The sequence below is a fragment of the Anser cygnoides genome, chromosome 3 (assembly GCF_040182565.1).
Source record: "Anser cygnoides isolate HZ-2024a breed goose chromosome 3, Taihu_goose_T2T_genome, whole genome shotgun sequence".
NCBI classification, from domain to species: domain Eukaryota; kingdom Metazoa; phylum Chordata; class Aves; order Anseriformes; family Anatidae; genus Anser; species Anser cygnoides.
The window spans coordinates 14,659,809-14,684,204 of NC_089875.1; the positions used below are offsets into that span (position 1 = coordinate 14,659,809).

The 24,396-nt window shown below is 43.8% G+C and overlaps 2 protein-coding genes across 4 annotated transcripts in view; both read left to right on the plus strand.

Annotated features, from left to right (window-relative positions):
- ACSS1 (acyl-CoA synthetase short chain family member 1) overlaps positions 1-7,140 on the plus strand; it is a 38,987-nt gene extending 31,847 nt beyond the window's left edge. For both annotated transcript variants that reach the window (XM_048079023.2, XM_013194922.3), the window contains 4 exons: positions 23-150; positions 1,137-1,200; positions 1,795-1,913; positions 2,986-7,140. In XM_048079023.2, coding sequence (XP_047934980.2) covers positions 23-150; positions 1,137-1,200; positions 1,795-1,913; positions 2,986-3,162 — 488 coding nt within the window. In that variant the 3' untranslated portion in view covers positions 3,163-7,140. The remainder of the gene's footprint in view (positions 1-22; positions 151-1,136; positions 1,201-1,794; positions 1,914-2,985) is intronic.
- Positions 7,141-8,503: 1,363 nt separating this feature from the next.
- APMAP (adipocyte plasma membrane associated protein) lies at positions 8,504-21,334 on the plus strand. Of its 2 annotated transcripts, none has more exons than XM_048078981.2 (9): positions 8,504-8,662; positions 11,642-11,758; positions 14,745-14,860; positions 15,853-15,945; positions 17,123-17,239; positions 18,503-18,677; positions 19,133-19,267; positions 19,632-19,824; positions 20,845-21,334. In XM_048078981.2, the coding sequence occupies exons 1-9, from the start codon at positions 8,571-8,573 to the stop codon at positions 21,052-21,054; spliced, it is 1,248 nt and encodes a 415-aa protein (XP_047934938.1). In that variant the 5' UTR covers positions 8,504-8,570; the 3' UTR covers positions 21,055-21,334. The 2 variants fall into 2 exon arrangements, with proteins under 2 accessions (XP_047934938.1, XP_066849629.1); XM_066993528.1 differs by lacking the exon at positions 8,504-8,662 and adding an exon at positions 9,804-9,844.
- The last annotated feature ends 3,062 nt before the right edge of the window (positions 21,335-24,396 follow it).

A 24,396-nucleotide genomic window follows, 5' to 3' on the forward strand; every position in this document is an offset into this window, starting at 1 on the left:
ATTAACCGTGTCTTTCTGGTAGGTTACTATTTCACTGGGGATGGTGCTTACAGGACCAAGGAAGGCTACTACCAGATAACAGGGCGCATGGATGATGTCATTAACATCAGTGGACACAGGCTTGGGACGGCAGAGATAGAAGATGCAATGGTAAGCTCCGGCCAGGTAGAGGTCCCATAACAGCACGTACCTGTGAGGCAGGGTAGCCCTTGAAAGAAGCCAAAAGAGTTTAAACAAATGCAGGGTCTGATTTGTGTGAGGTGGCAGTATTGCCTTTGAACCTCTGACTCTGCTTACATACAGCCTGATGCATAATGAATAGCAAATGTGAAAGAGGAATCGGTCCCCATTTGTGGTCTCCTTAATAAGAGGAAGTGAGAGAGGAGGCACAGCATGAGTAGTCCTTGCAGCTTAATTGTCAGAGCTGTTTTCTCTCAGTGGCATTGTTCTGTTGCAGTTGTAGTTTTGGATGCTGGTGGTGTCTCCATAACGGATTGGCTCTCCTGTTCACTTCTTCCCTTCTGCTAACACCTAACCTTTCCTTCCCAAATCTGTGGTTCATGCACATCTGAGCTATCTGCGTATGGCTGAGAATTCAGCAGTGTTGAAGCAGCCTTGATTCATGTCAGCTGCAAAGATAGCATGTCATTTTAAGAGAAAGTAGTATTAGCTCAGGGAATTGAAAAGAAAAAGTACTCAAAGCATTTATCTTCCAAGCTTGACCTGGATATTTATTTCTGTATTATGTTCCTTGCCTTCAGACAGCACTTAAATATAATATTTGATAAACCTGACCTGTGTTTACATGGCACACAGGATTCTACTTTCTCCTGTGTAAATTTTTTGTCTGCGTGGATTTCTGATCATGGAAATAGGATCTAGTTCCTCTCCCAGTTTTTGCGCGCGTGTGTGTGTGTGTATGCAAATGTATGGCTGTGGCCACCAGCCAACCATGCAGTGGGAAGGTGGAATCCACCTTTCCTATTGTGCGTACAACAGAATCTGCCAAGGGAGAGTGAGAAATAGCTCAGAGGGATGGCAAGATACTGCAGATAAGCAAGAGCAGCTGGCACAAATGCTGCAGGGCTTGAAGCAGTTGTTATTCTCTGAGTATGTTTGTTTTACTTTTTGTGAAGGCTGATCATCCTGAGGTCCCTGAGACGGCTGTGATTGGGTATCCACACGAAATCAAAGGAGAAGGTATGTGAAAAGCAGCATCTTGACATGACACATTTATACACTACTTAATTTCTAACCTCAGCTCTGTGCTAAGTGATGTCTAGGGAACATGAGCCAGTTGCCCTTAGGCTGACTGGCAGTACAGCCCTAAGAGGCAACGGCAGGCGTGAAAATAACTGCATGTTATTAATAACTGCTGGTTTCAGGTATTGTTGCCTTAGCTGTTTTCACACATATCGTTTACATATGGAGTAGAGCTTCATCAGAAAGGATTGTGTTCAGAGAAGTCCTTTGAAGAGAATGGCAACAGCTGATTCGTGTTGGCCAGCTTTAGATCCCAGTGACACTTTGGTCATCTGTGTTGTCATTGTCACTCAGACCAGTCTGGTGAGTGGACACTAAGACAAGGCCGGGCCATAGTTTTGGGGGCTGGAGTCTTGACTGCTTTTGTAAAAAGGATCAATGTCTTTTTTGTCAGTCCCTAGGTTGCACCTAGGACTGATCTGAAGCCTACCTTGGCATTCAAAGGAGCGTTTGTGCTCTTGGTAGTTTTGCCAGCCAGAATCTATTGCGAAGTATTCATATTTCATTTCATTTTGCTCATTTTTCTTCCAGGTGCCTTTGCTTTCATAGTTCTAAGGGAGCAGGCAGCTGATATAGACCATGTCAAAGAAGAGCTCAAAACCATAGTAGCTACCAAGATAGCAAAGTATGCTGTGCCTGACCACATTCTGGTAAGTGGGAGACTAACTGGGACTGTAACTGGGATCATCTAGTTCCAGCCCCCCTGCCATGGGCAGGGATACCTTCCATTAGAGGGATAAAATCCCACCAAACTGTAGAAAAAGGCCACAACCTCAATTGTCACCAACGGGCAGAGTGACACTTTCTACTGAACAGTTGTTTTGCATTGATAATTATCATCGACCCCAAAGCAGTGGCTGTTTCTTCTGCATGATTCTGACAGCTATTCAGCCTGGCCCTGAGGGCACTGCTGAACTTAGGGCTCTGTTTCAAGCCTGCTCACCTTTCAGCCGCTCCTGTTGTGTGGTTGGAGGGAGTGCATAAAGGTGCCCCCCCAGGGCCTGTCTGCATCATTTCACTCTCTGCTTGGAGGCAGTGACCAGACCACTTCTTTGAGGGGCTCTGTTTTAGGCACGCGCTGGGAAGACGGATGCCAAGATACAGGTAATAAAATGCAACAGGAGCAGGCATCTACTGTTAAGTCCTTTGCAGGAAGCATAGCAAAGGTATTTGACACGTCTGGTTATGAAGGAAGCTGTGTAGGCTGACTTATGATCAGGCAGCATCAGCAGACGGGAGTTACCACTGGAGTGGGAGACCCTGTGGCTGGCATGCAGTATTGTGTGTTTTTATGTTCCCAGCCTGTAAGTGAGGTTATGACTGTCTGTTTTGGTAATGTGCTGATATTTGTGTCGTCATCAGTGCCTGAGTTTTCAAGCATAACTAACTTTCTAGTTCAGCAGTTAACAGCTTATTCAGGGCCTGAGTCTCCAAATATCTGTGTCTCCTGCAGCACCCACCCTGGAGTTACACAGCAATGAGCAAATGAAGAACAAAGTCCACTGAGATAAGAATACATTTTATAGCAGAAGGGATCGATGCTAGCAACATTCCTTTCCTTGGACAAAAACTAATGTGCTCAATGGTTTAGTAGTTCCCAGGAGTCTCAAAGGAGCTGTAGCCATGGGGTAGTGACAGGCTTAGGATTGTTCAGCCAGATTTCCTTTTGATTTCCAGCAAGACCTAGGTTCTGATATAGGTGTGTCTTTCTCTTCTCTGCAGGTGGTGAAACGTCTTCCTAAAACCCGATCTGGGAAGATCATGAGAAGACTGCTGAGGAAAGTAGTCAATGAGCAGTCAAGTAACATGGGAGATATCACCACACTTGATGATCCAAGTGTTGTCACAGAGATACTGGATGCTTACCAGAAATACAAAAAAGAGAAGAGTTCTTCATAGCAGGCAGCTTTGGAATCTCTCCCCTCTGGAAATGTGGAGGGTCTCGAATAACCAGGCAAACAACATGGTTCTCTCTTGGTGTATTCTGCAAAACTCATTTCTGTTATAGAGGAACAATATTTTCCTCTCTGCAAAGTGTTTGGAGATGCCCAGAGCCAGGAATGTTCTGCAGTCTTGCACCATCAGGGAACTTCCTTCTACTGCTTTTAGGGCTGATGTAGAGCAGCCATTGGTGGTTTCCAGTAGCTATGATGAAAATAATACTAGCTGAAGCAAGACGAAGTTGTTAATGTTCCTCATTTTAATGCCACTGTACAGGGAAGTGTTTTTATATGATACTTTTGCTTTTTTAAGAGCAGCCCTGGAATACACTCCTCCTATTTTTCCTTGAGCTTGGATATCCAAGTTCAAGTAGTTGTATTTAACTGCAACTGTGGTGCCTTTTCAGCAATGCTGGGTATTTTACTAGATATTTCACGTGTTATTAGAGAAATGAGAAGGACATGGCTAATCTGATAATTCTCTCATGTTCTCATACCTCCTTTGGCTTTCCTCATAATGACTTGTTCATTCCACTACATTTCCAGGACTTGCCTGAGATGGTGAGCATGTGTCCCTTCATGTCACACCTAGGCAGTCCAGCAGTAGCACTTCCAGCTACAAAACTGAGCCACAAAGCCTATTCCTGGGCTCCCTGAAAGTCCTCAGTACGCTGCCAGTTGTGTAGGAGGGGGTCTGGTCCCAAGTGTTTTTACTCCGCCTTGAGAGACTGAGATCACCAACGGGGATTTTGAAGTAACTGTCCTCTTCCTCATTGGTGATGATGATTTGTGTAGTTGCCTTTGTTTTTTGAAGTCACTCTGAAATGGGGACTACGTTTACATTTCTGTTTGCTAGAGGAGCATTGGGAAATAAAATCCTGAAGTGTTCGAGAGAGGTTTGAAGCTGAGAGAGATGTGCTGAAAGGTTCATTGTGACTTGCTGAACTCCGTGGTTTCTGGCCAAGGAATGGTTATTTTAGTCTGCTCCCAAAAGGCCTGTAACCTGGTTTGCCCCCAACAAAGGCAGGCACCCAGTAGGTTGATTCTCCTGTCAGAAGTTGTCTTAATCACTTATCACTTTAGCTTGTGCTCTATCATGTATGCCCCTTCCACATGCTGCTGTGCTGATCTTCCAGAGAGTTAACTGCCAGGTTGGTACATATGAACGGCACTATCCACAAAGTACAAGGAGAAGGAAGTGCCTCTTAGATGCTTTTTGGAAAGAGATGGTGATATACTAGACCAGTAACCTCAGAATAACGGGAAGCAATAGTGTTTGTCTTTCAGATGCTTTCAAAAATGCAACTAATACATTCAGTGTTTTATTTCTGAGTTCTGTGTTTTATTATGAACTACCGTTCCAGCACACAGGTTCTTCTGTCAAGACTTGCAGTCCTGCCTGTCTTTCTCATATGATAATCTGCTTAGTTTCATGGAGCTGCGTGTTTTGACCTGCCAACCCTCTGAGCAATTGGTAGAAGAGACAATTTTTGCCACAGTTCTGCAGGAGTGACTTATTACTGAATTTGACTGGAGCAGCATTACCTTTTCAGGTGGGATTGTGTACAGACAGTCTGTGCACCTAACTGGAGGCAGGAAAAGGAAATGGCTAGGTGGTCCTGTAGGACTGGGAAAGGAGCGGTGAGTTTTTTGGCCAGCAGAGGTTCTGGTGCCAAATGGGGAAGCAAACTGCTTGCAGTAGGATATGTTCTCAGACAGATGTGTTGTCTTAGATCCCAAAGTTCCTCTTGAGTACACTAGCTGCATTTGCTCTTTTTTTTTTTTTTTAATCTATTTTAAATGTCTCTAGGGACTGGATAATGCAGAGTAGGGAAGATTGTGCTTTGTTAAAATCCCCATCTTTCTAACTGCAATCCATTTTTGCTTAAGGTAAGTAGATACCCTGTGGACTTTGTGGGAAGATGAGGATCAGAATGTTTGCTGAAGTTGACAGGATGTTAATGTTTTAGGGGACAGCCACTACATATATCCTCTACTGCCATTGCAAAAGAAAACGCCCTCTTCCTTAAGTGATTTTTCAAGTGGGAAGCAGACAGTAGTTAATGCTTTTGATAGAAAAAGTAGACTCCCTTGTTTAAACAAGTTGTCTCCACACAGTCTGAAATACAGTGTGAAGAGAGAAAAATGATCTTTGAACAAGATTGCAAGCTTTATTTCTACTCAAGAAAGCATTTTCTATATTATGGATATAGAATCTATTTACTTGTCCTGGTAACCTGAAATTTCCATGCTAAGGCATGACCCAGTGGTCACAGATGTGGTTTAATTCATCTGAACTGTCTCACAAAAACTAGCTATGTGAGGAACAATGTGCTTTGGTGCACTGAGACGTCATCCAATCCATCTGCTCAGGGAAAAGGGGAGATGGGTGCGCTCCCCCACCTGCAACCCTGCTGTCTCAACTTGCATGTGCTTAGGGACCACAGCTGTCAGGGAGGTTACGAACTGACTGTGGCTGCAGCCTCTCAGTAAATCCACAGGCATACCAGTGATGGTGTGGACTGTAATTACAAACAGGCCTCACACTGTGAACCTCTGAAGCCTCACAAGTACTTTTTGCTAAAATCACGTCAATGGCATGTGCTAGAGTAGAGTGCCACGTAGAGTGCCATCCCACACCACGATGGCCGCTCTGTTTCTTGTGATTTTTTTTCTGCTGAGCCATGGTCCTTGGGATGCCATCTGCTCTGAGGTCCCCTCGGATGTTCAGAGAGAACACGTGGTGCTGTCACGCTGCTCACATGGTGTGCTGCAGTGGACACAGCTCCTGGGCAGCCTCAGCCCCCGACCTCTCCTGGTAAAACTGCTCTTTTGGGAGTATACCTGCATCAGCTCTTGGAGCTAACAGCCAGGGCTCAGTTCATCTAATAGCACCCTGAGGCTGGTAGAGACAGAGCTAGGCAGGACTTGGAACTGGTATTCCCTAGAAAAGGAAAACTATTGTGCTGCAACTATTGTGCTGGGTAGGCTATTCGTGGAAAGTTTTGCCAAACGGATGAAATTTTCCAGCCTGAGAACCCACCCTCATTCTTTTTCTCCATGACCTCAAACTGCAGCCGTTGCATCTTCAGTGCAAAGTCTGAGTCAAGTTTTGTATTTTTGTTATTCCCTGGACGTTATGAACATCAGCACGGCTGCATGTTGACAGTGCTTTCTGCTTCCCATGCAGCTGCACCACCCCTTAGGCTTGTGGTTCAGGGAGGGGCTCAGCCTGCAGAGCTGGCACTGATGTGCTCAGTTCTTGAAATGACAGGAGAAAGAAGTCACTTGCAAAGGAATTCAGCCCTGCTGCCTTTTGAGTTGATGCTCACTAATCACTCTAAGAAGGTAATGATATACGGAATGCTTTACAGAGGGATCAAGGGACACTCTTGGGGGTAGCTGATTCATTTTTGAAAAGCAGAACTGTTGGACTCCTCTAAGCCTTTGTGCATCCATGATTAATGTGGGGATAATTTGCCAGATTGCAATTGTAACTTTGTCAAAACAGTTTCAGAGTCAGTTTTACCTGTTGCAATTTGACGCAAAGGACAAATGAAAACTTTCAAAAAGAGAAATAATTCCTGCCAGCGAAATAGTCCGTCTCAACAGTGCGACTGTTGTGGCAGAGTCTAGTTGTGATGTACCCTAGCCATGCCTGTCCATCTGGTGCTTACTTTGTTCTCGCACTCAAACCTACCAGTGAAACACGACTGTGGTGCCTTTTCCCCCACTGGAGGCACAGACCGTGGTTTTCTTAATTTTAGGGAAGGAAAAGCAATCTTTCCAGAGATGATGTGTTGTACAGATTAATGTTAAGCATTTCATTTTTTTTTATAATCATGCTTTAAACACATTTATTATCCTTGACCAAAATAAGTTTCTCCAGTGATCTCTGTATTCGAATTGTCATTAAAAGTAATCTTTCTCTATGGGATGCGTTGGCTTTGTATCATACGTGTCTGACCTTCCATTCCTTTAAGGGTCTGGGGTTTCATTCATTTATTTGGACTTGTTTTTGCTTCTCCAGCTTATTTTAGTCTGTCAAGAAGAAAGACAAAAGAGTTTGAGATGGTGATGTGTCATCCCGTAGTCCAAATTGCTGTTTTACTTTATTGCTTTTCTTGAAACAGTAGCTCACAGGAAATGAGTTGCTGCCAGAAAACCGCATGACAACTGAAGAAGTGGAAGAATTAGTGCTTGGTGTATGGAAGCTGCATGTCTCATGTAAACCCCGAAGTCCCAGCGCTCTGCAATTATTTTCCTGCGTGATGGAAACAGAACAATTAAGGGGAACAATTAGTTATCATTAGTTGGTATGGATGGTTTCTCTACTAATCTCCTTGGTATGTCATAGAAGCATGCACAGCCTGCACAAATAGGGAAGGGGTGAAAGTGGGGTGTGTGTGGGGAAGGTGAGAGGCAGTGCTGTGTAGGAGCGTGTAGCTGTCCCACAGCTGAGGGAAGAAATGTGTTTCCAGGAGCCATAGGCCACTTGTAAATGCCAGGAACATGCTCTGCAGGATGCCTTGTCGATGAAAGAGCATGGAAGATTGTGTTTCACCGCCAGTATACCACATAGATAATGCTACAGCTGTATTTGCAGTACACTGAACATCCTCATTAGCCACTACTTGGGTTACCTCCAGCAGCTGCTTCTGGAAGGCTTCACACTCCACGCTCAGTCTTGCAGCCCTCTGGCAAGCGTCTCCTACATGTCCCGGGAAGGGCGAGTTAAAAAGGCAGGTGCCCACCCCCTGTGCTTTGCTGCTGCAGCTGCCTTGGTCATTTATTTATCAGGAATTGGTAAAATGGAGACTGTTTTCCAGCCTAACACAATTATATTCAAGAGCTGTCTCTGTCGCCGGTTAAATCTGCAGCAGCTTATTTCAGTAGCAAGCTTCTGCTTTTAACCAAGGCTGGTACATAATATTCATGTTCAGCTGAGAAATGGAAAAATTCTGGACAGGTGATTTTTTCCAACTGACTCCAGAAGCTTATAGCAGTGAGCTTGGACCTGCTCCGTCCAGGATAGGAGGATGTGGGGATGTTAAACCAGTTTTGGAGCTGCGGGAGAGCTCGGGGAGCACTTCCCCTCTCGTATCCCTCCTGCTCGGTTACGCAGTGCCCCCTGGTGGATAACGGGGCACCCTCGGGCGCTGGGGGGCTCCCCGCTGGAGGCCCACGGGGATGCGCTGAGCCGGGACCCAGCCTCGCTTGGGAGGGAGCCCGGGGCTTCGCCGGGAGGCTCCCGGAGACCCTGGGGTGGCGACCAGACAGCGGCCCCGGGGCGACCGAGAACGCAGGCGCCGGCTGGGCGGGCCCGGGGGCGGGCCGGGGCCGGGGCCGGGGCCGGGGCCGGGGAGGATGAATGCGGCCGAGGGGCTGCGGCAGCGCCGGCCGCTCCGCCCGCAGGTCATCACCGAGGACAGCCCGGCGCAGGAGGCCAAGGAGGGCAGGTGGGGCCGGGCGGGGACCGGGGAAAAATCCGGCCGAGAGCCGAGGCCCAGGTGCGCGGCCTCCGGGGGTGGAAGCGGCCGCCCCCAGCCCACCTGAGCCCAGGTCCCTCGGGGACCCGGCCCCTGGCTCCCCCGGGCTCCTCGGAGGGGCTTGGGCGGGGCTGGGTTTCCTGGCAAGTAATGGCTTAGGGGGTGCCTGCTTTTTGGCTTTTTTTTTTTTTTCCTGGCTTTTTGGCTTTTTTTCACTTCCTCTCCGCTGGGCTGGTTTAAATGCAGTTTGCGTTCAGTTAGTGAAGCAATGCCGGTTACCCCACTGCGGCTCGTGCAGATGTTTGCGGGGGTGTTCGAGCACTGTGTAACTGGTTGGCTGGGGTTTGGGAACGGCTGCAGGAGGAGGCAGTGGTTTAAAGAGTAGGCTGCGAGCCTGTGCGTGTTTCAGGTGCAATACCCTTGTAAACACTTCGTTTGCTTTGTGGCGAGGTTCAAAGTTCCGCTCGTAGTTTTCTGCGTAGGAATTTTTATACAAAGTTGGCTTCGCTGTAACCTCGGGCAGTAGCTGCAATAAGAAAGCAGGGTTTGGGCCCCGCTGAGTGACCTGCGTGGTGACTAGCACTGCTTTGGCTCACCGTGTCTCCTCCTGTTTGAGCACCTCGCAGGTTCTCCTCTCTGCCCTTCGGGGCCGTCAGGGCGAGGGAGGCGCTTTTGGCTGTGCGGTGACCTGCACGCACAGACCCTGTTCCTGAAGGAAGCCACCAGCGTCAATCAGCAGGTCTTTCTGGCTTCACCCTCTCTTGCTGACTTTTCTCAAATCAGTTGTATTCCTAGGACTCCAGCGGCGATCCAGAGTATCCATCACCCCAGCAGTTCCTCAAGAGGATGAGGCGGCCCAGGCTTGCTGGCTGTGGTGATCTCTGGTGCCTTCTTGCCAGCCTGCTGTCTGCAAGAGCTGGTGCAACAGCTTCTCCTCTTTGGTCCTCAGTGCCAGCTGACTTACTGTTATTATACCCGGAGCTCTGGGAAGTTGTATCCTTGAGATTTGTGGCTGGAGTCCATGCGAGTTTAATTTTCAGAGACAAAATTAGCTAAGGATCTCCGTTTTGTTTATCAGTGTTAGTAAACTAACTTTGGTGTTTCTTTTTAGGGACCAGTCCCTGACATGCAGTTGTCTGTGTTCTGTATTGGGTATGTTTTGTTTGTTTGCTTTTACAGTGATCCTGAGCATCTGACTTCTCAAGTGTTTGCTTTTGTTTGTTTGCTTTTCTTTAAATTCTTGTGGTTTCAGCAGGATCTAAAGCAGGTCTTGCAGTTTGCAGGCTTGGAGTGTGAGTTTGCATGTCACCTCATTCTTCCTGCCTCTTTCCTTTATTGTCAATTCCTTGCAAGTTTTAGTGAGGTTCAGAAATACGACCTTTACTTATATCATGCTTTCAGGAGCTTTAATTAAGTTGGCTTTAGCAGATGAGTTCCCATTCATCTTTATTAGCTTCCTGTTGCATGAGCTGTTCTCAGCTGTCACAAAGATGCTTAGGTGACTGCTGACAGCACTTTTAATCTTACAGCATTGAGCCATCATCTTTTGAAGGACAGTGGACGGACAAGGCTGACAGCTGAAGTCTTTGTGTAAACCTGGGGGCTCCCTCATCTCTCTTCTACTCTCTCCTTTCCAAATCCGAAGGGAAAAAGACTGGAATGCTGCTTCCCCGAGACACGTAGTGTTAGAGCAGATAGCGCTGAAATCTGGTGGCTCATTGCAAGGTCAGCCTGGCGCTAGGGAATTATGGAGGTGTCAGTCAGTGTGGATGAGAAAGCTTATTTGAAGCAGTTTCCATATCTGCTCACGTCATCTTGGATGGAGACAGGCTGACTGCTGTAACGCTGCTGAAGTGCACAAAGGGGATGCTGTGCTCTTGAATGTGAGAAATAAAATTGATTTTTAAGCATGTCTGTGAGCAGGACCCAAGCAGGGTTTGCTGGCGGTGCATCCTTGGAGTGGTCACCTCATCAGAGCCTAGGTCTGGGCCTAGCTCTGTCCTTTCTCTCCCAGCAGGTAACCCCAAAGGTTACCTTGAGGCTGATACCAGTGCTGCATGTACATGCCTTTAGCTCTCCAGCTGTGGTATTTGTGCTGTGGGCAGTAGTACCTGGTTTGTACCGCCTGGGTGATTGGCTGGTGAAGGACAGCACAGTGGAAATGGTCCAAGGATTAATGCAGAGCAATTGGGTACTGTTGGCCTTCATTTGTTTCATACTGCAAAGAGACTGGCTGGCTGTGCCAGTGAATATTTGAGAGTAGCTAAGTTTGTGGGAGCTGCTTTCCTAGTTCAAGGCTAGGATTTATTGACCGTGGCTTTGTGCAAATGCCTGATCGAGGCTTTTGAGCTTGATGAGAGCAAAATGTTTATTTCCTGTGAAAAAACATTTTTTTCTGTTTTGTTGTGTGTTAGCAAATGGAAGATGCTTAATTTCTTCTGCATGCTGGGGTCAAGTTTTGAACCAGTTTTTGCTAAGTCAGGGAAGGATTCATTTAATCTCCTCTAATCTTTGTTGTATTAGTTGCTTGAACTTTTCCATCTAAAACTTGTACCTAGCTAATTTCCATTATTTGAAAGATTCTGAAAGGTGTAAGTTTAACTTTGTGCTGGGATAGAAACTGCTGTCAAAACTTTAATTCAAGTAAATAAAAATCACAGATTAGTGGTTTTCAGTCAGCTGTAACTTGTAGCCTGCATGAAACCTGTATGTGATACTACTCTCATACTATGCTGTTGTGCTGAGGCTGGATAAATGACCCTTTCTCTTATATTAACCCAGTCAAAGTGGGCCTTTGATGGTATTTGAGATGGTGGTTGAGCAAAAGTATTTGCGCTTCTGTTTGTAAAGAAAACAGGCTGTTAAATATATATATACATATATATATATTAATATTAGATCTTAAAACAGCTTAGCATGTTAATCTTATTTCTTGTCTGTTTTTGGCAGTACTTACAGCAGCAAGGTGTTCCGTGTTACCTTCTTGACTTTGGCTGCATCTCTAACTGTGCCCCTGCTTGGAGCAACTGTTCTGCTGGATTGTCCTATAGACCCCCAGCCCATAAGGTAGGTTGTTGCTTTGTTTTGAAGGAGATATACTACTTGTATGTGTTCTGCTTTTTTGGAACAAAGGAGTCCACAGAGTAAAGTGATTCTAACTGAATTAAGAAACTGGGGAGTGATTGCAGTATTATCCAGTGTTATGGCTTGCTTCGCATACCCAGTCTGTTTCTGAGTCATCTTGTGTGGTTGCGTGGCAGTACTGATCGGAGAGTTACTGAATTACTTTGATTGTTAATCTAGAAAATGCTTTTCCTGCTGTCCAAGCTGTCAGCAGAGCTTGTTGTTACTTACATGTGCTCCTGTCTTCAGGGAGAAAAGAACTGCACTTTGACTAGGGACCAACCTGTACAGTTGTACCAGAGCTGTACCTGTTTCTGTCAAAGAAAGACTGTTCGTCTCAAGATGGAAACTGAAACTGAAACCTGACTGGGTTGATTCGGTGCTTCGTACCAGCTGAACCATACGATGATGTTATATTTAAATGCAGATCTCATAAAGCAAATGCTTCTGGGTGATTTCTGCCCTGAAACATCTGAATCAATGTCTGTGTCAAATGTGGAATGTAACATTGAGTAAGCTACATGAGAAGATGAAACTTGTGTTGAGAGAAGTTGCATGTGCAACACTGACTGCTGGTGTAGTCAGGCTGTTTAGTGCTTCTGGCAGTTGAAGTAAGTGAAAATGCTCAGTCGGCTAAATATTTATGATCAATGCGATAATTCCTTAATGAAAAGGAAAAACAACACTGTAAATATCTCTAGAGTTGAAAGAAACTGTTAATGTGCTCATAGTACTTACGAGTCTTGCCAATAAGCTATTAGCCATAAGCTGCCTGATTGCAAATCTTAATGAAATGCTTTCTGCTGTGGTTGGGTTTAACAAAGTATTCTCTGAAATACATTGCAACTAAACAATTTCGAAAGCCAACAGGATATGTCTATAAAACTTTTCTTATTACATTGTTCTCATCTAATCCTTGTCCAGGATAACAGTATTCTGCATGCTTACATATCTTGCTTGAGTCTATTTTACAGCTATTCTTCTTGTCCAAATCACTGGCTTGTATTGCTTCACGTTCTTAATTAGCTGTTTAGCTTCGCTGCAAGGAGCAATTTTGGTCTGTACACCACAGGATAATTCTGTGTGATGTTTATGAAGTGCTTTGAAACAGCTGTAGTAGATGCTGTTTGAAGCAATCCCTTCAGTGAAAGAACACACAGAAATTCTGTTAACCAATGATGATGTTATTCCGGTAAGCCACTGGAAAAAATGAGGGATGGGGGCATGGGAAGCAGATGAGATCTGCAAAACTCCGTGTGAAATTTCTGCAACTCTGATTTATTCAGAGTTCTTTCTCTGTGAGTCTGTCTTAGATAATACCAATCCTGGGGAGGATTTTCTGCTTGAAAATGTAACTGTCCAAAGTTCCCAGCAAATGAGTTCCTTATCTGGAGCAGCTGTTATCTTCATCTGAAACATCTGATGCTTGGAAGAAGGCATGGAAAACCAATTTGTGATAGCATTGTGCAGGCAATTTTGCTGCAAATCTAGTGTGGACAGGAGCAAGTAATTCAATTGGCTTTGTTGTCGCAGTAAAATAGACTGAAAGGAAGGTTTGCTGTCTGTAACCAGACAGATAAAGTATGTGTTTTTCTCTCTTTTTGCATTATTTGTATTGTACGCCTGTTCTCTTCAATTGTCATAGCTTTTACAGTTTGCAGTTTCAGCTGACTTTTTCCCCCTAATTGCTGAAGTTCTACAAATGTCAGTTACGTTCACCGCGTGAACAGTATGGTTGCAGTGTAGCTTGTGCTGAAGATGTCTTGGATCCTGTGAACCTGGGCACGTTTTGGAGTCAAACTTTGTCTTTTAAAGTTTCTACAGGTGGAAGGCATTTGCTTGTGATCATATAGGGAGTTATTTACATTAAAAAATCAAAAATTCTTTCAAAGCTTGACCCTGGGAGCTTTAGCACGCTATTGTGAATGAGCACCTAATGAGCTTACCACCGTGGGCAAGTGTGCAGCGTTAGTAAAGACTTGAAATCCTTAACTCATGGAGACTGTGGCAGTGTGTGTGTGTTTTTAAGAACCTAAAACACTGGAATATATTTGTGTTTATTAGCACAATTAGAGCTGGTTTTGGAGCACAGTGCTTTGTAGCCTGGTAAGTGAGTTGAAGCTGTGTATGCATCTTGCTCCTAGCTTTCTTCATATTTCCGTAGTTAATTAGAACTCTGTCTGACTTGAACCTGGCTATTTATATGAATAAGGGCTTTCAAGACTTGACCTTATTCTATTATTTTTAGGTTTCAGTTCAATTCCCTTTGTGCACAACTTACTCCTTTGAGCTGATCTTTCTCTATGGGAATGCATTCAAGTTATGAACCAGACCACATCTTTCAATGTGGTATGAAAGCACGCATGTTGAGTGCCTAAAGTACTGGAACACTTTTTTCACTATTTATTCATTTTATTTGTTTTTATTGTGTATTGTAAAATGACAGGCTTTAAGTTCTAAAACTGTTTTGGTTAGGAACTTGCATCTATCTTTCTGGGAAAAATAATTTTATGTGATATATAAATAAATATGTATAAATAAAATAGTGTGGTACAAACAACTTATTCAGCTGAGTAAGAAAAGAGTAACTCTTGTGTTGTGGCAAAGCTGAAGCCTTCACCTGTGTGTAAAGAGGATGAACTGGGAATGTGTTATTGGACTTAAAGTAGTTTTCCAGATGTGTCTTAAGAATACATGGCTTCAACTTTTCTTTCCACATCAGCAGAACCAGAAAATTTTGATCCCTGATGAACAAGAGTTGTTTTTTTCAGCTCGCCAGCTGTATTTTCTCTTTTGAAATATGCTGTATGTGAAGCATAGGTCACGTTTGCAGGAGTTGGTAAACTAGGAAAAAAACGATCCAACTTGTTGCTCAAGTGTGTTTGCAGATTTGTGCAAAGGGTCACGAGGTCTGTTCTGTTTTTTGCAGTTTGAAGGAACCTCCCCTCCTGACGGGTGCTCTAGAGCCCAATAGCAAGTTACAGAAAGCTGAGCGTTTATGGGAGAATCAGCTGGTTGGACCCGAATCCATCGTCATTATTGGTGGTAAGCACTGACAAAAGCTGCTCAGTAGGTGTATCTTTTATTTTCTTTTTGCTGTATCTTCTAATGAATTAGTAGAATATTTGTATATGTATTTTCCCCAGCAAGAAAGCTCTCTGAAGTTCCTTCCTCAGGTTACAGTTTTGTTACCTAGTTTTGTCAGTCTCATCAGAAACTGCTTAGGAAACCTTCTTGCTTGTGACAACTGAGCTGTAAGTGAAATGAACAACCTGACTGGGAGTAAATTTTGTATGAATAAAAGTTGAAGTCTTATTCCCTTTGAGAAATATAATTAGCAAAACTTAAATTAGAGATGGAAAAGCCCAATACAATAGTCACTTGCCACTTAATCTGGATGTGTGGAAAAGTTTGCATGCTGTCTGTATTCGGTGCATCTGTCTCATGGCTTGGCATGAATACAGTAATTTAGCAGTGCTTTTGGTTTGGGTGGATGTTAGGTTGCTATGTTTTTTGTAATTCTTCTTCGGGACAGATGCAATGTGGGCATGGGCAGTTTAAACCCCTTCAGTAGTTCTCAGCAGCCTGTGGGAACTGTGTCAGAATTAGAAGTTTTGTCTAGTCAGCCTCTCCTTGAAAAGAAATAAGATGGAAGCAGTACCTGATTATGTTTTGTGGTGATGTAGAAATCTGCTAGCAGGGATCAGTTCGATGACTAGGACTAGTCATTAAGTGGTTATGATGGTTTTTAGCTGAGGAGTGGGGCCATTTATGGGTGAAAATCTTTATATCCATCTGCTAACTCCTAAGGCTTGAATCCTTCCTCTTCTTTTTGAGTAGGAAGAAATCTAACCAAGTGCTTTTATTTGCTTTCATCATTTTCCCCTTTCCCTATTTACTCTTGTTCCCTGACTGAAGAGGAAAACTTTACAGTATCTTAAACATGATTTCTACTTTGTGCTAATATTTCTGTCCATAGAAGGATGTTTGCCACTGTGGATTTGTGATCAAGTTAATCACACAGGTTGTTTTTACAGATGTGCTATTTACTGGGACAGCTGATGGGAAGATTCTTAAAATTGAAGATGGAGTTATACAAACAATAGCCAGAATTGGCCATGGTCCTTGTGGTAAGTGACAGCTCCTGTGACAATATCTGAGAATCAGGATCAGGACTTGTGTTGATTAACTTGTTGTTCTGTCTGGATTGCTCATGCAAGTGCATGTCGTCTTCTGTAGAGATTTTTTTTGTGTCATGGCTGAAAGGCCTGAACTCTAATAAGACTGTGGCATGGATGACCTGTCAGTAGAATATCCTGCATCTTAACACCAGGAAGAAGATGAGGTTGCAGTGCATCACAGATAACATTCCTGTCCCTGTTAGTCCATCCAGAAATAGCACGTATCCCAAACAAGAAAAAAATGGGCTGCAACCTGGCCTAACATTTATGGGACCTGAAGTCAGCAAGATTCTGAGGTGAAGGGCCACCCAAATAAACTGAGGACTCCTAGACAAGTGTGAGTGAGTGAACTCTGAGATAATGAGAGTGGATAAAATCAACTTATCTGGAGATTTTGTAATAAATGTCACCTTCATTCTCTAGAATTTTGCCTTGCATTTTATTGTACCAATTTCCCTTCTTCTGTTTGTAAGCACAGGGTGGGGGCTGTGTCTGCAGTTACTTCTTGTTGAATTCCACACCTTTCTCCAAACCACTTACTTGCTTCACTTAATGAGTTTTCTGCACGTGAGTGAGAACAGCTGGTAGCGGCTTCTTTATTAGTGTTTATTAATAACTTGAGTGTCTGCAGCCCTATGCTGGTCACTGGTTAGGCAGAAGCTGTGGTGGAATTGTTGCTGTCCTTCTGTGGCTCTCATCAACATACTTAGCATTTTAGGTATTTTATGTGGCTGTTCACAAGATAAGGCTCTGGATGGATCTGGAAGCACCATTTTGGCTGCCCAACAAGTAGGAAGGCCTGTTGACAGCCTTGGGGCCAAAAGAAACCAAAGTCTGCTGCCAGCTGTTACAGAGCTGGACTTTGAGCTTCTGGGGCCCCAAGCAATGCTTGGGGCAGCTGTTAGCTGCTTAGTAGGCTGAGAAATGATAGGATTATCTCTAGACTGATCAAAACATGGGAATATCTGTTTCACTCGCACCTAGGCAAGTAAGAATCATTTCTTTAATGAATATATGTATGGTACAGGCCACGGTCTTGTTAACCTATAGTTGAACCTAATGTAGATAGCCTGAATGCCTTGTATTTATTTGTGTTTGGAAAACCATTTAAAAATTGTTTCCTAAGGAACCCGTGAAGATGAGCCAACTTGTGGACGACCACTTGGCATCAGAGTGGGACCAAATAACACCCTTTTTGTGGCAGATGCTTATTATGGGCTCTATGAAATTAATCCTGGCACAGGTATGACTTTTCTGCTCAGCAGTTCTCTTTCACTGACAAATCTGGTCTTCATTTGGAGTTTTACCAGACACTAGGCTTAACAGCAGCTGACTTTTCTTTAGAGTGGTTTGGAGCTGTCTGTGTGAAACATGCCATGCAAGAACATGACATTTATTTTCCTGTAGCAATCAGTTTCTCTCAGTATCTGTCTAGACCAGTGTTACCAGTTGCTTATCTTCTGGTGATCTGTGCTTTTGACTGTCAACATGGGTACCTCAGGATTCATAACCTCTGTGCAGTTGCTTTAGTTTTCTTAAACGTAAAAAAATAATCTGCTGTTACATAAGGTATTTGCCATGTTTGGTGTACTCATTTCTGCCTTAATCTTACTCTGTGTTAGTGAAAAGCTCTTCTCTGTAACCCCAATCTGCAGGTGGTGAAGAAAGATGTAGTTTGTGTGGCTGAAGATCAAGCTGCTTGCTCCTGCTGAGAAAGGCACTACTGCTTTGTGCCCTTCATTGCATGTCCCTGAGCCAGGTCTCTGTTTCAGGAGCTGTGTTATCAAAAAACTATGGTTTGCTTTCTCACAGGGTTGACTTTTTTTGACAGTTTACATCTCCACCTTGGCTCTGGGTGGGGAGGGGGAGGCTTTCCAAATGCCAAGTCAGATGCATTGGAAGGGCTTAGACTGGGGGGCTTTGGGAGAGCATAAACAAGGTCTCACCTTCAGATGGTAGACAGCTACCATATTAGCTCTGTCATGTCAAAAACAAACAAACAAAAAAACAAACACCCATGCCCAAAGATGACTCTAATAGATTTTGGTCAATTTTTAGAGGTTTGATCATCATAATTTATCTGGTGATGTGCCAACTGTGGCAGAGCAGTTTAATGAACTTGCTAATGTTTTAGTGTATAAAAAGTACTCCTCTTTGTTCCTGTAGATTGATGGGAAAAGAGAGAGTAGTGATTGGCTTGCCTGAATTCTTTTACAAGTCTGGGACCTGAATTTGCATTTGGTTTAACATGAGCTTCACAAACACGAGAAGTCTGGCGCATATCAACAGGAAACATCTGCTGTTTCAGCTTTTCTGAGTAGTATTTTCTACTTGTCATTTACATTGTGTTGAGTTGTTCCATTACAACACAAAACCTTCTTACTGAACAGGGGCAAGAATGGAAAAAAAATGTGCTATGCTTGCTAAATTTCTATTAATATTTAACTCATTTCCAAGGTAGGACATATAAAAACTGGTCTTACATGTCTGTTTTTTTTTTAACCAGGTGAAACAAAAATGCTTGTGTCAACCAAAACGCCGATTGAAGGTCAGAAGCTGTCATTTGTGAATGACCTCACAGTGACCCGGGATGGCAGGAAAATCTACTTCACCGACTCCAGTAGCAAATGGCAGAGACGGGACTACTTATTCTTGATTATGGAAGGCACAGATGATGGGCGGCAAGTATCCCTTCCCTGTGGCCTTTAACTTAATTTAAGCTCACCAGTAGGAATGGGCTTGGCTGCTTCCTTGGTCTCCAAGTTTTTATTTCTATGAACTACTTGTGCAAGCACTGCACTGCCCAGGAGAGGGCTGAAGAATCTGTGGATGGTGCTGATGAGACCTGCAGCAAAGTAAATTGAGATTCCTTTCCTTCCTTTTAGAGGACTGGAATGGAACATCACTTTTAAAAGGGAAGGTGTTAGCATTATGTTCTACCTATTTCTTTTGTGAATAGGCTACTTGTCATTGACATTAATGTTTCTTCTGTGTTCATAAGCAAGCGTTTCCTGACTATTCTTCCTCTTTAACGTATGTGAAACGCATGCGAGCGGGAGCTAAAATATGTGGGGAACGAAAGCAAGATGAGTAAATATATTTTCACTCACAAACATGTATAATGCTTTCTTTTTAGCCTCCTTGAATATGACACAGTAACAAAAGAAGTGAAAGTCTTAATGGTGGGACTGAGGTTTCCCAACGGAGTCCAGCTCTCTCCTGCAGAAGACTTTGTCCTGGTGCAGGAGACAACCATGGCTAGAATCAGGAGGTGAGTGGGACTTCATTGTAACTATTGATACTCTCTATTTAAAGATAAAATGACTGAGCTGAATGACCCAAAAACCTCCTACACTCTGTCCATGGCTAGTTATCAATGGCAAAGAAGACTTTCCTCAATACTTTTTTTTTTTTTTACTTACACTGGAAACACTGCACTGCATAATCCTGGGCTCCTTGAGCACAGTGGAGTAAGCTGACTTTTTTCTGAGGGAGAACATGTCTGTGTTTTATTTCCCTGTGCTAAACTAAGGAAACGTTAAAGTTATTTTTAAGTGAATTCCTTTTTAGACTTGTATTTATTAATTCGACTGCTTGAGTTAAGATTTCCTAATCTTAGTATTTATAACTTTCAGATATTATGTGTCTGGGTTGATGAAAGGTGGAGCAGATATGTTTGTTGAGAACATGCCTGGTCTTCCAGATAATATCAGATTAAGCAGCTCTGGAGGATATTGGGTAGCTATGCCAGCTGTCCGTCCCAATCCTGGATTTTCTGTGTTCGATTTTTTGTCTGAAAAACCATGGATTAAAAGGATGATATTTAAGGTAAGAAAAAAAAATCACTTTTAGTATAGGCATGGAAGTGATAAATACTTGTTTGTCTTGATTCTTCCTCCTCTTAGGAAGATTTTAAATATATATATTAGTGTTGTGATTTAAACTGTTGTGGTTGTCTCCAGGTAGAGCAGTCTGTAAACTAACATTTACCTCTCTGAGTAGGAGGTACACATCTCTAAGTTGCCATCCACCTTGATCTCAGAAGAGAAAGGGGGATTCTCTGCCCTAGTCATGCAGCAAAACAGGATCTGTATTTGGATATATAAAGACTCCACCTTTATACCTGAAGTGTCTAAGCTACTTATTGCCAGGTGTTTGGAGAGCATTTGGGAAATCTTGTCTGTTCTAATGACTGCCCTAGGCATCCTAGAAGACAGTGTGTGTTACATATGCTGCTAGGTGACACTTTGTTCTGACTCAATGTGCCTGTTATATCACAAAACCATTTGAGATAAGGAATAGCAAAAATAATGTATTCTGTGAAGGACATCTGACGCTAAAGAAATGGAATGGTTCTCTTTACACAATACAAAGACTTGAAAGTACTTCTCAAAAAAAAAAACAAACCACAAACCACCAAATCAACAGGCAGCACTTGGCTCAAATGGCACTTCCATCCAAAATGAATTCTTATCTGTGCTGTGCTGTCTCTGTAAAACCTGCTGTTTTTTCCTGGTGCAGTGCACGATCCTTAACAGAGTAATGCTACAGGGAGCAGTGCATGATGTCAGCTGCACCAGAACAAGCTGCTGCTTCCTGTGAGGACATTCAGTCAGCCTAGTATCAGTGTACATTTCTGCTGGTTATTCCTTTAAAGTTGACTTATTTTTCTCCTCAGATGTTAATGTGTTAAGCCTACGTAATAGAGTTTACTCAAAATGGGTGCTTTTGTTCTTAGCTGCTTTCTTGAAGGGGTGTGGGATGGTCTTTAACTGTGTAGGTGTCTGACTTCTAATTATGTACAACAAAATCTTCTGTTAACTTTCTTTTTTTTTCTTTTCTTTGTAGTTGCTGAGTCAGGAAACTGTGGCCAAGTTTTTGCCCAAGCATAGCCTTGTTGTTGAACTTAGTGAGACAGGGTCCTACAAAAGAAGCTTTCACGATCCTACTGGAATGACAGCAGCTTATGTTAGCGATGTACATGAACACGACGGATATCTCTACCTGGGCTCCTTCCAGTCTCCATTTATTTGCAGGCTTAATCTTCAGCACGTTTAACCGTCCATATATGATAAAGTGCCACTGCCCTGTAATGCTCTAGAGGTACGAAGGAAGCATGTGTTTTAAACAGTGTGACCAAGGAGGAAAAATGAAGACAGGCTGTTAGTGTGTGCAGTAGCACTGTTCTGCTGCTGTAGGAAAATGTACAGCTTGCTGTATCTGTCCTCTTCATGGTTTGACTGCTCTTGCTTTGGAGTTGGCATGCATATTAATGTACGGTGGGGCATCTTCGTATGGTTATATGCTCACATAAAATTGATTGCTTTTACAAACCCAACCCTGTTTGGAGTTTTCTTAAAAAGACATCATCTGTCGCCCTTAATGCAACTTCCTTATGCTGGAAGGATTTATGATGTATGGAATTTAATCGTGTATGATTTGGGTTGAAGAGGGGGTCTTGCATGTGTTTGTTTTAAAGCCAACTGTTCAGGATTGATTACGGTGCATGTTCTAATGTCATCCCATGGTGCTGTGGTAGAGACAGCAACATCCAGAACGTGCCTAGAAATGTAGTTATACCATTCAGGTTTCTTCAGTTCCAGCCTGTGTAATCAACATCAGAAATTGCAGTAAACAGTTAATCAACATGAAGAATCTAATTTGATCATTATCTGTGGATTCCTGTGTTTTTTGTTTTTTTTTTTTATAGCATTGTAATTGGGTGATGAATGAAAGTTGCGTTTTCAATGTTATTAAAGACTAGTTCCAGTGGGTTTAAAGTGGGTCACTTAGAGTATTACCTCCATGTTTATCAGGTCCGGTAAGTGTCCTGTTCATCATGTAGGTGGCCATTTCTGAGGGGCATGGGAGGGAAGGGAATCCTTTTGCTGGCTGGACCTCTCCAGCTGGGCAGAGTGGGCCTCCAGCCACTGCTGCTTTAGAAATAACTGCAGGTGGATGAAAGGCAGGCCCTGCACTGACCTGTGGGCAGGAGGTGAGCTCTGGCAGTGGGCTTCAGAGGCAAGCAGGAATTCATCCCCATAGAAGTCTTTGTAGTGTCTGTTGTTTTGCCCTGCCTCTTGTTGTGTCCCCCTGGCAACAGAAATTGCTGGTTTTGTCTGTGCTTGGTTGGAAAGTAGCTGAAGAGCTGCAGTCCAAATGAGTTTGTCTAGAAGTTTAGCCTTTGGACAGAAGGTATGAGTGGAGCTCTCCTCAATTTAATTTTTCAGATTGCATAAAACCTGTCTGCCCAGCTCCTGTAAATAGGGAAAGTTCATGGGGTACAAGTCTGGTCTGCTGTTCCCTTTGTACAAAAGCAGAAATACCATTCAAGTTTGTAAAGCACTGAATGTAAAGCAGTGATAGGCTGCACAACTGAGCAACAAACTACGTGGTGGCGTGCCATTTAGACAGGCTGATGGTATTTTGTTTGTCACAAGAAGTTTAAAGCCTCAGCTAAAATGAAATGTTATGGACGTAAATATGAGTTAACCTTTTCTTCAGAGAGGTGATGTGGCTGTCTCCTGTGTTTTGATAATGAACTAAAACTTTTCTGCAAGGTTTTTCAGCACTGTGCTTGGCCCTGGGAGTTCGAGCTCAATCTGAAGCGTGGCATGTAAGGCACCGTGTCTAGGAAAGAGCTGGTATGCTTGACTCTTCCTGATAAGAGAGGTTCCTGGCCCAAGACTGCCAGTGCTTCCATGGCCACTAAAATTGAAAGGAGGCCACTTATTGAGGATGGCTGCAGTATCAGCAGGCACCTGGGTGGAATTGCAGTACCAGCTAGAGGTGTCACTGTGCTTCTAAAGGATCTTCTGGTGTGTATCTGAACGCAGGGGCTGCATAGCTCCAGTCCAAAGAGATCCAAAGTCTGCAGAGGCTCAAAGGAGTGCCTTTCCTGAGCTCAGGTGGCGTTGGCTCCCGTTCCTGGTGCTGTGTGCTGGCAGTCCATCCTGGGTAAGCAGAAGGGGGATGGTCTGTAGCTGCAGAGCTCAGGTGAAACAGGTTGGTTGGCACACAGCTCTTTCATTGCCTCACCATGAATGGTTCTTAAGAACAGCGTTTTCGTGGAAGCTCAGATGCTTGTAATTGCTGCTAGTTCCTCAAATGCAACCGTCCCAGAGTAATGCAAAAGCATTAACATGCCTGTGTAACAAACTGGCATGAACTCCTTTTGGTGCTAATGAGAAGCCTGCTTTTACAGGCTCATTCCGCTTCCACTGATGTGTGAGTCAGTGGCATGTTATGGTTTCGGGTGGCTCCTGACACATCTGCCGTGAGCAACAGGGAAAGCTGGAAGTGAGGCTTGGAAAAAAGACAGCTCTGCCTTCTCTTGCTTCATGATGCCAGTGCAGGAACATGACACCTTTGCAGCTCCAGGGCTGGCACTTCTCTAGAAGCGGGAGCATTTGCAGCAGTGTTCAAAAATCTTGTCAGGACAAGATTGTTTTGGGTGTCAGGAGAAAGGCTCTGTGGTTTCCTAAGAAGGGCAGAAACCCTCTCTGCACAACTCCGAGAGGGTTCTGAGGTTACTCTCTGTGTTTTACCCAAGCTTCTCCAAAACTTTGGGATATAGAACTGAAAAACAGTGCCCGGTCTCCTGAAAGATGTGTATTTTAAAGATACGTTTTGTATCACCGTGTTTTTGCTTTGTTGGCGGAACGGATGTTTCTGCAGGGCAAAAATGTCAGGAAATTTTGCTGAAGCTATTTAAGATGTTATTCCCCAGCTAACTGCCCTGTCCCTGTTCTGGAGCAAGCATACAGTAGAGCTGCTGGGAGATGGTGCATGTATACATAATACCCATGACGCTTCTGCAGAGGTTGGTATTTCAGTGCAAACAGCTGATAAAATTGATTGGAAGGCCATGGCCCAAATCCGCTTCCTTTAAAGCTGAGTCTGCTTTGCAGCAGTGGCCTTTGCAGGTGGGATGGTGTCTCCTAAACTTCTGGGTCTGTCTGGACAGTGGTCACAACAGAGATCTTGTGATGCTGACACGTGGACTTTCTCATCTAGTTTGCTTAGAAAAAAGCTGGTGCTAGAAAAGAATAACCACACAGGACTGACTGTAGCTCATTTTGCTTCTTCATTTGAGGTACGGACTGAAAAATTTAGCAGTAAGTTGTCATAGTGACCTAAATGCAAGTGGTTTCCTCCCAGCCAGCAGAAAGTCATGTCTCCATATAGAGGCACTGCTAGTTAAACCTCGTCTTGGTTCTGTGTAACTCCATGCATGACACCCCAGCTGCCGACAGGTTCTGGGTATACCTGATTTCACAACTTGACAGACAAGTGATATATAAAGGCCTGCCGTGTCCAAAATGTGGAGCTGCTGATGTGAAGAGACTGCGAAGTGGTATGTCAGCCAGAGTTCATTTATTTTGGTAGCTGGCAGGCTGT